General features: G+C 37.0%; 1 protein-coding gene across 5 annotated transcripts in view; it reads left to right on the top strand.

Annotated features, from left to right (window-relative positions):
• Positions 1-3,473, top strand: part of CCDC171 (coiled-coil domain containing 171) — a 157,202-nt gene extending 153,729 nt beyond the window's left edge. For all 5 annotated transcript variants that reach the window (XM_072860212.1, XM_072860215.1, XM_072860214.1 and 2 more), the window contains one exon: positions 3,293-3,473. In XM_072860212.1, coding sequence (XP_072716313.1) covers positions 3,293-3,334 — 42 coding nt within the window. In that variant the 3' untranslated portion in view covers positions 3,335-3,473. The remainder of the gene's footprint in view (positions 1-3,292) is intronic.
• Positions 3,474-13,300: the final 9,827 nt, after the last annotated feature.

The following is a 13,300-nucleotide window of genomic DNA, read 5'->3' on the forward strand; positions in this document are numbered from 1 at the left end:
TGTGTAGACTTTGAAGGCTGAAACCATTCTGACTGATTTGTGGCTTCAGCTCTGGTTATAGATTTTAATCCTACAATTGAAGATAAACAATATACTTCTAACAGTGAATTTCTTTATGTAGTTATCTGTTTGCACCACTGTCATAACACGTGCATAGTCTTCTAATTCCAAGTGTCTAACTGTGTGTATTATTCCAAAAGTATTGATATCTAAAAGCAAAATGGGGTGTCTTTGGTCACCACATGATGCTTTTGAGTAGGCCAACATTGCAATAAAAACATATATAAGGATATAATACATTATGGTTTTACAATATTTCCTCACAATATCCTACATAATAAAGCAACTCACTATAAATCAGTTTTAACTTTAGTAAAACAGCTCATGTATCATGAGTCAGCTTGTAAACTAGGTCCTAAATGTGATCATAGGTTAGTCACAGAAGAAAAACTGTAGAGAATAATTGTTTTAGAAATCTTTTTCCATGTCTAACACTAAAAAATTGCTTGAGTTAACTATAGTTTAGAAAGCAATTATTCCATAGTACAGACTAACCTTTCGTACTTTGGTCTTTGGGAAAACATGTTTTATAAAGTTAGGCTATCAAACTTTGAAAAATAACCATAGGACATGACCAATTACTATATTACATAAATATTTTGAAAGCATATTTTTGCTAGACATACTGTGTCCTAAATATCTATTTACCTGATGAAGTGTAACAGTTTAGATGGAATCATTTACAGCTTATCGGGTAAATAAAAGTGCTGTGCTAAAGATTTACCTGAATAGACACCCTTTTTAAGATACATAATTCCTCTTTCAAAAATTACCTGAATGCATATTTATATGATGGATTATCATCGCAGCTCTGGCATAGTCATTTGAGTTTGTCAATTTAATACATGTTTTAGAAAGGTGTCTAAATACAATAATGTTGAAAGAGGTCTGTTGGGGAAATTATAACTGCCTTTAAAATTCCTGCGTACAGGTATGTGTTCAAACAATGAATGTTATAACAGTTCTGAGTATTTTTTCATCTAACCTATAGAATCCTATTTTCTTATTCATCATGAGTGTATATAATGATATTGGATCAAAACAGTTCTTACGAGTAACAGCCAAGATTTTTTTTTACATCAATCACATTGCTATTAGATCTGATTTCCCTTCTATTCAATGGAGAGTATTCTGTTCTTTTTAAGAAGTACAGCACAGGATCTAGATAACCAAAACAGAGCTTTTTTCCCCCAACAGAGAAGCTTTTACTGTAACATAGTCTATTGACTTGCTGCCAATCATTAAGTTTCATACATTTTTTTTGCAACTCTCAAAGGAAATCTGATTTCTTATCTCCTTACTGGGATTTTGATGCCGTATTCTTCAAAAAAAACCTCACTACATCTAGAAAAAGAGTAATATGAGAGTGTAATTGTAGGATGTGATTTATACTCATTGTGATATGCTGATTCAGATGTTGAAAGCAGTACAAACCAGTATGTTTAGTTTCCAGTATTTGTTATCCAGAGTGAAACCTGTTTATAGCTTATATCTTCTTGATTTCGGGTTTTTACACACAGAAGTGTTTTTAGAGCATCACAAGTTATTTGCATATTTCAATACTGTCATAATATTTTCTTATGAATGACTTTATTTTAGAGTGAATTTTGGTTATGTGGTCAGCTGATTAAAGTGTGCAAATAACAGACTGTTAATCGGTGTAATAGGTGGATGCCTTCATTGAGATCTCATTTCAAATGTGCTGATACAAATGCAATAGATCTTGTTTGTGCTTTGGCTTTTTAATGGTTCCCATTCTGCATGGCTTTGAGCCTGAAGGGCTGAAAAGCTGGAGTGTTACAGATCATACTTGCCAGTTCTGCTGGTTATCTCATCCTCATCACCACCATAGTTTAGAAAAACTCAAGGCACTACCTCATTTTAACTATCTTCTTGAAGTAGTCATCTAAATTTGCTACTGTATGGGTTCTTAGTGAAGGCCTAACATAACCTAGCTGTTTACAGTAGCTGCAATACGGCTTGTGGTGAATCAGGAAATCAAGAGTCCCTATCAAAGGGAACTGTTGAAGTAGGTGTTAGAGGCAACCATTGATTTTTCTCCAGCAGTAGTAACAGAGGAAAGGGGAATCTCATGAATGTGTCTTTATACGTATGATTGAGTCTGGATTTGTTGAAATACGAATATAGACACACCCTTCTGCCTCTGTCTGGATATCTATGAGTATGTATATTGGAATCTGTGCCTCTGTATATATGCATTTCTGTCTGTGTGTGTGTTTATATATACATGTATACTCTTCCTGAAATGCCAAAGAGAGAGTGTATAAAACCTCAGATATACTGTAACAGTCTTTCAGTATCTTAACTTTTGTCTTTTCCGTAATTATGCTTTGCATGTGAAGTTCACATATTTTATGACCTGATGAAATAATTGGTTGTTATTTCCACAGCTATATGGTGCATTGGGTAAAATATCTTGGTAAAGGGTAGAAGAGCAATATGGCATTGTGTTTTCTTAAGTTTGTTTATTATTATGGATATTTAAGGGAATACAGAGTGTCTTTATTTAGCATTTAAAAAAATTACTAATGCTGATATACTGATATTATCCATAATCTTTCAAAGTAGGATGCAAAATGTTTTGGTGCTCGAAGTTATTTAATGTTGAATTTTAACTGGTCTAACCTTTATAACTGTTTGACTGAATGTCGAGACTCATTGAAATATGAATCATGTTCCCCATCAACGTACATTCAGTGTATATTCTCTGGCCATCTTCATTGAAGGTGTTTTGAACATTTGAAGAGTATTGAGTGTTTGATTTCAATTGGTGGTAAAATATATTTAAAAGTAAATTAATACCTTCCATGGTTAGCATGGCGTATTTTTCCTGATAACAATGACAGGGAGACTGTAGAACAAGTTTGTTTACTTGATTAAAAAAAACACACCCTAGAAATGATAATGAAGTGGGGTAAAAATTTTCTCTAAGTATTTGTAGCACTTCCAATAAAGTAGACTATTGTTTCCTAACACTTACTAGTGCAGAATACTCTACCTAATGTCCTTTGTTCCTGCTTATTAAAGATTAATATAGATATATTCAGGTACCAAGTATTCTAAATAAGCATTGGAGACAAGAAGCAAACAGTTGCAAATGCTTCATATGCATACCTTTGTGAAAGGCATAATGAAATTATTTTTCTTGCTTCTTTAACAGTAAATGTAGATTATTTTTTGTTTTGTTTTTTATTACTTTGTTTTAATCCAGGAATCAAGAAGGAGTTCAAACATCGCCATGACTTCAAGCTAGGAATTCAGCCTGACCAGAGTTGTATCCCAGATTTTTTGGCATTGCAAGCTGAACCTGACACATCCTACAGTTTTATGCACAATAGAGCCAGTTCTCAGTCTTCAGTCTGTTCCTTCAGCCTGAATGTCACATCCAGTCCCAAAAGAACAATGGAAAATGGATTTTCAGATTCTTTGTATCAATAATCTTTTAGAAGGAAAAAATTGCATTAATGTAAAATGATGCAATTAAAGTGCAATTTTGTTGCTACCTTTGAATTGTAGTTCAGCGTATGTATTTTTTGACATTAATTTTACATTTTTATGAAAATGTGCATTCATATGTTCACATTTCTGCGCTTCTCATTCTTTGCATACTGAAACAGTTATTTTTTTTAAACTTTTATTTATTGCAGTTGTTCATTTTTTATATAGTATATTTTTAAATGTTAAAGAATGACACATTTTGGGTAATTTTCCTCAGTCTTAAAAAAAAAAATCAATAAGCCATTTTAGTCTCTATCTATCAAAGTTGTTTCATACTTGTCTATTTTAAAGCAGGACTGCAATACTTTAATAGGATTGAGAGAGCTATTTGAAATGTATGCCAATGATTCCTGTCATTTCATGGCAGCCCTGCCATGGTTCACTGAGCCCCCTCTTTTCTCTTGTCAGCTCAACTGAAGACAAGCATTTAGTTGCAAACTTTAAGCAGGTTGTGCAAAACAGAAATGATGTGACTGCTTTTCTTCCTGCACAATAATGTCACTGCTGGTCAATGTGAGAAGGTCAGGTTGCTCCTTGTAAAGCTACATGATACCACTTGCCTATTTGAACAAGTTAAGTTAACTGCTGAATCTGGTCCCTGCAGGCGCTGAAAACTCATCCTTTTATCAAGTCTGCATTTCATAAGAAAGAAGAACAATTGTGCAGGGAGGATTTCTGATGATATGTTTATGTACTTTATAAGGACAGTTCCCAAACCAGTGTTGCAGGTAATATATTTAGTTTAAGCTGAAAGACTTTAAAGTAATGGCTGTTTTGACCTTCAAATAGACTCCTTTTTTGTTGTTGTTGGTAGGACCCAAGAGTGACGCCCATCTTTGATGCTGACAGAATTTAAAGCAAGGCCATTGCCCTGCATTTTCTGCCTTGTAGCACACAAAAGTAAAATTGTATGTCAGGCCGAGATGTCGGGGAGCTGACAAGATGCCCCAGTGACATTTCAGCTGGAAAGAGCAAGTGTCTTGCAACCAAGTGGTCAAATATCAAATAATAGGTCAAGCAGGAAGGAGCTGAGTTCTAACCACAAAGAGGTTTCTGGTAACTTACTTGACAAGCTTTTGGGCGCTTTGTGGCTTGACAAAGTGATGTTCTGTTGGGTATCGCTAGACAGACTGTTCTTTATCGCCTTCAGAAGATCAGACATTGACATTGATTAAACTCTTTAACCCTTAAAGGTTAAATCCTAGCAGCTTCATCATTGTGAATGAAGAACAAAAGAAAATTTGTAATATACCATTTGTTTTCATATTAATCACTGAACTCCCCAGTGCTATTAACTTTTGATGTGCTATGTAGTTTTTGACAAAAAGATTGAATGCAAAATCTATATAATAGATTGTTTCTCATTATAGGCCAGTGATACATTAGAAAAATAATATTATGCATTATGGAATTTGTAATTTCTTCTAATATGTCAAATGTAGGATTTGATTTTAAAGCCTCCCGACTACTACTGAAATTCCATTTTGGATGGAGAACAATATTTGCATAGATAATACACCATTTACAATGACCAAAGTCTTCCAAATACCATTGTTTTCAGGTACCAGAAAAGCTAAAATAAATCTCAAATTTACAACAAAAGAACTTCAATCAAAGATAGCTTCAAGATTTCAGGTATTCCCCTGTTGTGCAAGTCCATTGCTCACAGCCGTGATGTGCATGTGTGTATGTATACTAATATAGAGCCATGCAAAAACAAGTAATAAATCCTGCAGAACTCTCACATGTAAGAGTTGGTTGATAGAGGAAGAACGCTCCTTTTCTTTATGATGATGTATTTATTCTTGAATACTGAAGAAAGTTTTGTTTCCCTCCAAAAGTCTTGGCTCCCCTTTTTCCTGACACTGACTGTTCCTGGTAAAAGCACCGCAAGTACTGTATTCTGCTCTCCCAAATATAATGTCAAAGATCTGTTATATTTGTATGAAGAATGAAAGAATATATTTTACTGAGCATTTTTCTCTCTACTATGTATAGAAGCATGTATGTGCTTTACTTTTAAAAATATATTCTCATGGTACTCTATAGTTTGAGAAAGGAAGTGGCTATTCTTTGCTCTACAAGACCTCAAACTACTGAAGAAAATTTGCAGCATATTTGTCCCTTTCTCATCATTGCCAGTACATGCGGTATTGTGCATGTAGAGACGGAAGAAGGATTTCTTTCTGAAATCAGTATCTTATCAAGACTAGGACTGATCTCCTCCAGTTACTCCAGTTACTGCTCCAAGTATAGGTTCACGTCATTTCACAGGGGCCATAGCAATGGCAAACTGAGTGTAGTTAATAGGAATAATCTAGTGAGCTATCATTTCTCACAAGAACCAGCTTGTATGTTTTCACTGAAAGGAGGATGTCTACCTCATTTACTCTGTTTAAATATTGACCAACTGCAATTTACAGACTATTTTCCTTAGACCCATCCACTTTGAAGAGACTTTGAAATATCTTTTGTTTGGATGTCAGATGTCCAATTTGTAAAGGAAAGCTTCTCTTTCTTATATTGTGAAGAAGTTATTGAGTAGTAAACTGGATCATCATTAGTCAAATACTCCTGTGTTGCTTTTCCAGACATCTGACAGATTGAAGTTTGTGATAAATTCCAAATGAATAGAAGAAATCCAGCTGGCCAGATCCCCTGTTAGTAGTTTACAAATGATCCCACCAAAGCATTTCTTTCCCTTTTTGGGGACACAATTAAAATCATGCTTGTGTAGAATGTGGCAACACAGTTCAGTAACAGCAGCTGCCAAAAGAGCAACCTGACTGTTTTATACCATCTGCTCTCTCTGGCTAGCTTCAAAAATTGCAGAGCTTGAGACCTTGATCCTTACTTTCAGAGTTTTTCATGGTTTGGGCCTGGAATTTCAAGAGGACTGCTTCCACTTTGATAACCTCAGGTCCATCATCAGCACTGCTCCATGAGAACAACCAAACAGTTTCCTTAGAAGAAAGCCCTTGTTTGGTGGGGCTAGAATATTCTCCACTTTTTTGGAATGTGGCACAACAAATAATTGGTGACAGATCTGCCTTCTGATCAGTCTCAAAATTCATACTAATTTATTTTCCCACCAAGCAACTCATCTCTGAAAAGACACTGTGAAATATGTGATTTCTTCCCTGCAATAGGAAGTTTTACAGCTGTTAGTACAAACTGTGTGTGTGCCTGTGTGCACACATGTGTGTATACCTCTCAGCAAAGAGTTTGGTTGTTGGTCTGACTGTATTATCACTGCACATACTGTAAGCAATTACTGTTACACCAGTAGTACAGAAGGGCTTTTTGGCTCCCCCTGTCTCCCACACATTTGCAAATTCAGCACAAGCTTTACTGCCAGTAAAGTTTGATATACAATTATAGGAGTCTCCTCCATTGCTGGAAGAGACCTTGGATGCCTTTACCAAATTAATCCAGGGCAGCTGAAGTTGGAAGGCACGTCTGGAGATCATGTAGTCCAGTGCCCCTGCTCAGAACACAGTCAGCTGCAACAGGTTGCTGAGCATCATGTCCAGTTGGGTTTGAATATCTGCAAGGATGGAGTCTCTCTTAACAACCTGTTCCAATGTTCAGTCACCCTCAAAGTAAAGGTGGTTTTTTTCTTTTGTTTAAATGGGATTTCATGTGTTTCAGTTTGTGCTCATTGCCTCTTATCCTGTCACTAGAGGCATCACAGAGAATAGCGTGGCTCTGTCTTCTTTACTTTGCAGGTATTTATACACATTGATAAGATCTCCCTGAGCCTTTTCTTCTACAGGCTAAAAAAATCACAGCTCTCTCAGTTTCTCCTTGTGATGCTCCAGTCATTTTATCAGTCACGTTTGTGGCCCTTCACTGCACTCACTCCAGTATGTCCATGTCTGTCTTGTACTAGGGAGCTCAGGACTGGTGCCATTACTCCAGATACGGCGTCACCAGTGCTGAATAGAGGGGAGGGGTCACCTCCCTTGGCCTGCTGGCAGCTCTCTTCCTGATGCAGCCCAAAGAAGCTGTTTTGGCCCGCTTCGCCGCAAGGGCACGTTGCTGCCTTGTCGTCAACATGGAACCTATGAGGACCTCCAGGTACTTTTCTGCCACGCTGCTCCCCAGCCAATGGGTCCCGAATCGGTCTTGGGCCCCCAGCCTGTCCTGGTGCATGAGGTTATTCCACCCCAGGTAGAGGGCTTCTCTTTTTTTGAAGTTCACGAAGTGCCTGTCAGCCCATTTCTCCAGCCTGTTAAAGTCCCTCTGGATGACAGCAAACCCTTATGGTCTATCAGCCACTTCTCCCTGCCCTCTATCATCAGCAAACTTGTGGAGCGTGCACTGGGTCCTGTTGGCCAGGTCATTAATGAAGTTATTAAACTGTATTGGCCCCAGTATTGACCCCTGGGGTGCACCACTAGTGACTGGCCTCCAGATGGACTTTATGGCACTGATCGCAACCCTTTGAGTCCCCCAGTTCAGACAGTTTTGAAACTGACTTACTGTCCATGTATCTAGTCCATATTTCCTTACTCAATAGAGGACCATTTTGCTGTGTAAAGGGCTCTCAAAATTCCCAATCACTGCTAAAGCCATGGACTAAGTGAAATGCAATAGTTTGTATAACCTGTTTGTCAGTTAGGTCAGTTTGATCATTTGGTCACTTATAACAGCATCTGATCATACTGCTGTCATCCTATACTTGAAAGGTTTTCCAAGGCTTTAAATTTTATATGAATCTGCATGTTCAGTGGTGTAACTTCGCTACTAAAAATTATTTAAATTCTCTTTTGAAATACAAAAAAGCATTTTTCTCCTGATGTTTTTTGTTGTTGTTTGATTATTCTCTAGTGAATAAAACCTAAGAAGCCCTTAGCAGTACCACAGTTTGGAATAAATCTTTATGTGAAGAGCACCTTTCTTCCATTGCTGGTGAGGAACACCAAACTTACTCAGCGTTTTTCTCTCCATCCTTTTGTTGATTGGTCTTGAAATCCAAACGCACAAAATTAATCTTTTAGGACATTCTTTCCTATATTTTCAACTTTCATCTTGCCAAATATGAAATTACTAGATTTTGCCTAATTTGGCTTCACTTTGGTCTTCATAATCTGATCCTTTTTGGACAACCATTTCACGTCATGCTCTCTGCATGGCCCAGAAATGTACCTCAGTATTTATTTGGAAGGTATTTAAGAATATACAGTGATCTTTACATATATTAAAACTAAATTATTTAACCCCTTTATGTACAGTGTTTTGGGATTAAAACTGGTATAGTTACATTCTCTGATAGGTTCTCTACCTCTACTGTGACTTCAATTTTACAGATGTAGACTTGGCTTTTCATTAGGTTTCTGCAAATTGTCCTTCAATATCAATGGAAGGTGACATGCTCTTTGTCATGCTAACGTGGATCTGATCACTGTCATGGGGAGCATCATGTAGGGATTTTGTGTGGTTTATATAATTTTATGTATCGTAGTTAGATGCTAATGTTAAAAAAAAGGTGGTTAGTTTATGAACCAGTCATTCAGCAATGCACATGGAACTGAATCTTTGTCTGCCATTTCTGGTGTCCAGTGACTTATGAATAAAATTGAACAAGGACAAAGAAAAATATGAGGAAGTGTCTGAAAACTAAGTTGTTTCCAAGGAATGCTCAGTAGGAGGCAGGGAGATCCACTGAATAATTTTTCTTCAGTTCTTTGTTTACCACTTCTACTTTACCATACTTCCTGTCTCTTTATAACCTAGTAGTACTAATCATCATTACTGATATTAGATTGCCTTCTAATCAGTAGATGGCTCTACTGTGCCTGATTAAAGCTTCTGAAGTTGTTGGATTTTGTTTTGACTAATTCAGTGAAAGTCATTAATTAAAAAATGAAGAACATTGGATTTACTTTAAGCCCAAGTATTGTGAGCATTATTGTGTAAGTATCTTTTTTTTCATGGTAAACAAATTTTTTAATCTCCTGCTGTATAATGGTAGCAGGGAGATTCTTCAAAATGAAAACAACAATGCTAATTGTATTTAATACATAAACATATTTACCTTCCTTTTTGCGTGATACACAGCTAACCCATATAGCAGCCCCACTAACTGTTGACTCGTAGATGCTTGAATGGTTTAGTGGTGTGGTCCCAAAAGTCCTGGCAACAAGCATCACAGACTGTGTACTTGTGAACAGTAGTCTGTTAAGTACAGCATACGCCTTTTAACGCTTCACAGGGAAAATGTTGTTAGGTGTAAGAATCTGGGACATGTGCATAGCAGTGCCAGTCTAAATGGTGGCAACTTTTGTATGAATCAGGCAAGAGTTCCAGTAACTTTCAGTGTATGCTGTGTTGATTTGCCAGCCCATCATGACTTCATACATAAAGTCTTTCTAATGTGTGGGATTCTGCTGGCGCACATGGGGAGAGACCCAAAGCTATACTCCATCCTGTGACATTTGGATGGCATTTGAGGTTTTTACTGAATAAAAACTTTTAAAAATAATTTCCAAATTTTCAGTTCACAAGGTAGTTATCAAAAAAGGCAAGGGAATTAGGAATTAAATATGAAATCCTCTCCTACCTCTATGCCATGTGAAGGTTAATAAAATTTGTTCCCATAAACAATAGCATGGGAGAAATCTTAGTTGCAATATGGTTGCAGTAGAAGATAAATCCTGGTTTCAGGCTTCACTCTCAATTGGCTTACTGATACAAGTTTATGCCAGACATTTGGGGTGGGAAGCTGTGTATATTAAAGCACTGACCTTAACGAGAGTCATGCAGCTAAAATCCTGCACAGTTCTTTTAAAATGTCAGGGGTTAATGTTATTTAAATGCAGTATTTGGTGGTTTAATTGAGTCATGCTTCGTTGTCTTTTACTGCACATTAATGCCAATGAAACACTGATTGTTGACAGAAAGTTCTTTTCAGCAAAGTATACACTGACATATCGTGCTGCTATAGAAAAATAGTGTGCAAGACAGAGCAGTCGTACTCTGCTGGAGTAGGAATCCTATACTGTCTAAATGGTGGCAACATTCGTTATACACTGACAGGAAATGTGAACTAGTTTTTTTTTCTCGTATATGTTTTCAGACTGCCTCTTGAGAGAACTGATAAGATAGAATTGTTGGGTCTTTAGATAAATAAATTAATCTCAAGAATTTTTTTGTCGGGTGTGTCACACAAGTTAGTAAATGTACCTTGAAAAGTACAAAGTCAACTCCAGAAGGCAGATTTGTTATAGAAGCACCTTCTGATAGCTTTTGTAAGCTTGTCTGAGGACACACCAATAGCTTTTCATCTTGTCTTTGTCTAAGTTTGGAAAAAATAACTTCACGTTCTTTCTCTGAATACTTCTCAGTGTTAAGTCTCCATGCCAGTCTAAAACCCTCAAGAGGAAATAGATGCTGGCTTGGCAGGTGAGATATAGAAAATACTGTAAATTGTGGACTCAAACAAACAAAAGCTTTTGAAGAGGAATATGGGAAGCAATAAACACTGGTGAACTTAGAAGAGCTTGTGTGCACAATGGGTGGGGTATAATTCATATTGTGCTTTTGCACGGTAGAGTAACTATTCCAAAATAACTGCCCTCATATGGACAGCTGTTATATACTTCCTTATTTTGGCTGAAGTAGTCTGTGTGCTGTTTGTCTAGTCCCATAGGGCTTTGTTATGCTTGTGGGCTCTGTGCTTTCCAGGATTTTTCTCATGACTGCAGGATGCTTTCTGGAAGTCATTAGAATTCTGTGTCTTGGAATGAGTTTGCAAATGCTCATGAGTTACAACTTTTTTTTATTTTTTGCAAGCCAATGTAATTTTTCAAGTTGATGTCAGCCAGCTTGGTTGAAGCCTGCAACTGCAAATGGACCTAGTTTATGTGAAACTTTTGATGCATTGTGTGAACTTCCTGGTTCTTACACTATCTTATTAGGTGACATTGGGACATCACACTTGGGCTCCTAAGGGAGTAACTAAGTGTTTGAATCTTCTGTGAGTGGTACATCACAGAGTTTCTGTGAGAAGTCATAATAGTCAGAGCTTCTTAGAAGCAGCAGCCCATTTAAGTACCTGCCTTTATGGGTTTAAGTAAATATATTTAGCTTCTTCCTAGTGTCTAAGATATCATGGAAGTGTTTGGAACCAGATTAACTACTTCACAGTAGGAATTACTGGTGAAGTCTGCAGATCTACGTCTTCTTCCAAGATCTACACTGAGTCTCTTGTATACTGTGGAGAGCAGTATAGTTCAGCAGGCAGGGCCTATAGAGCTCTGACCTGTGGGAACTCAATTCTCATGTCTGCCACTGGCTCAAGGGCAAAAAATAAATCCTTCCAGCATCTAGAAACTCACAACTGTGCTGCAGAGAACACTGAGCAATACAGAGGGGTGAAGCCATAAGGCGACTTGCAGGAACCTGCTCAAAGTAGCTCAAAGTCTAATTGTCCATGCAATGTGTTTGTATATGAACATTTGAGTTGGATGTTGTCTTTTTGAACATGTTAATGCTTTATTTTATTTAAAGTATTCTTCAGCACTCTGTTTTGTCCATGCTGTTCCACATATTGTGCACATTGTGCTGAACTCCTTGTTTTACCCAGAAGCACTTCTAACGATCAGGTAGAACCAACTGTTGCTTGGTGAACTCCTGAGCCTCTGTTAAGGCAGAGTGTGTTAAATTAGTAGCAAGAGAGGAGAGGAAACTTGATGATTATGAGTAAACTGAGAAGAATTTATTGTTTCGCATTGTAAATAAACCCCTTTTTAAAGGGATGAACCAAATATCACAATCTTAGGCTAACTGCAAAGCAGTGCTAGTCATTTGGTCAAAAAGCTCCAAGAAGAAAGGAGTGTAAAACTGACCAATTAGAAAAACTGTGCTAATATTTTCCTACGGACATCCTAATTTAGGAAAATAATATATAAAAGGGGAGAATATAAAGCTAGAAATAGCTTTAATTGTGAAGGACCAGGAAGAAAAGACGACCTGGGAATCTCTGGATAGCTTCAGAGGACATCAGGTAACTTGTAGCCTTGTTCAGTGGCAAAAGGCTCTGTTTATTTCTAAAGAAGGGGTTTGTGTGACTCCAGCAATAAACTAGGATTTGGACACCAAATACTGGCTGTGGCTCCCTATAAGAAAAAGAGCAAAAACCCCTTTATCTTTCAGGTCAACTGCTACTTAAACAAAAAAAACCAAAGAAACAAACAAAAAAAATCCCAGCTTACCCTTTAAGATGGAATCCTTTTGTCCAGGAGCCTGATTGTAAATTCTCGTAAGTCAGAATTTCTACCCATTTTTCTCCAGTACATTTAAAAAGTGTTTTCATTCTCAGATGAAAGATGTTATCTATCTGCAAAGTCCGCTCATTGTCATCTCTACTGTATTAATGTCCTGCAGTCTGTGAAGGTATCTTAATTTACAGAAAATGCAAATTTCCTCCGGTGTGAAACACTTACCTTTGCGACTGTAACTACATCAAAAGTCTTTATTAAGTATTTGTGGAATACTTTTTGTTGGTGTTGCACTTTTGTACCTATATGATTGGCTGATCACTGCACAGGGAAAGGTAGGGAAATCAATAAATGTTACTACTGGGATATTGGATTTGCTAGAATTTCAAACAAATTGCTTAAAACCTAACAGAACACCCTGACTGAACTGACTCTGGAGTAATAGTAAATTTAAAAGGAAGTGATAAATAGGACCTTTTATGAATGGCACAGACTTG

This window comes from Ciconia boyciana, chromosome 4, assembly GCF_034638445.1.
Source record: "Ciconia boyciana chromosome 4, ASM3463844v1, whole genome shotgun sequence".
In the NCBI taxonomy this organism is placed as follows: Eukaryota; Metazoa; Chordata; class Aves; order Ciconiiformes; family Ciconiidae; genus Ciconia; species Ciconia boyciana.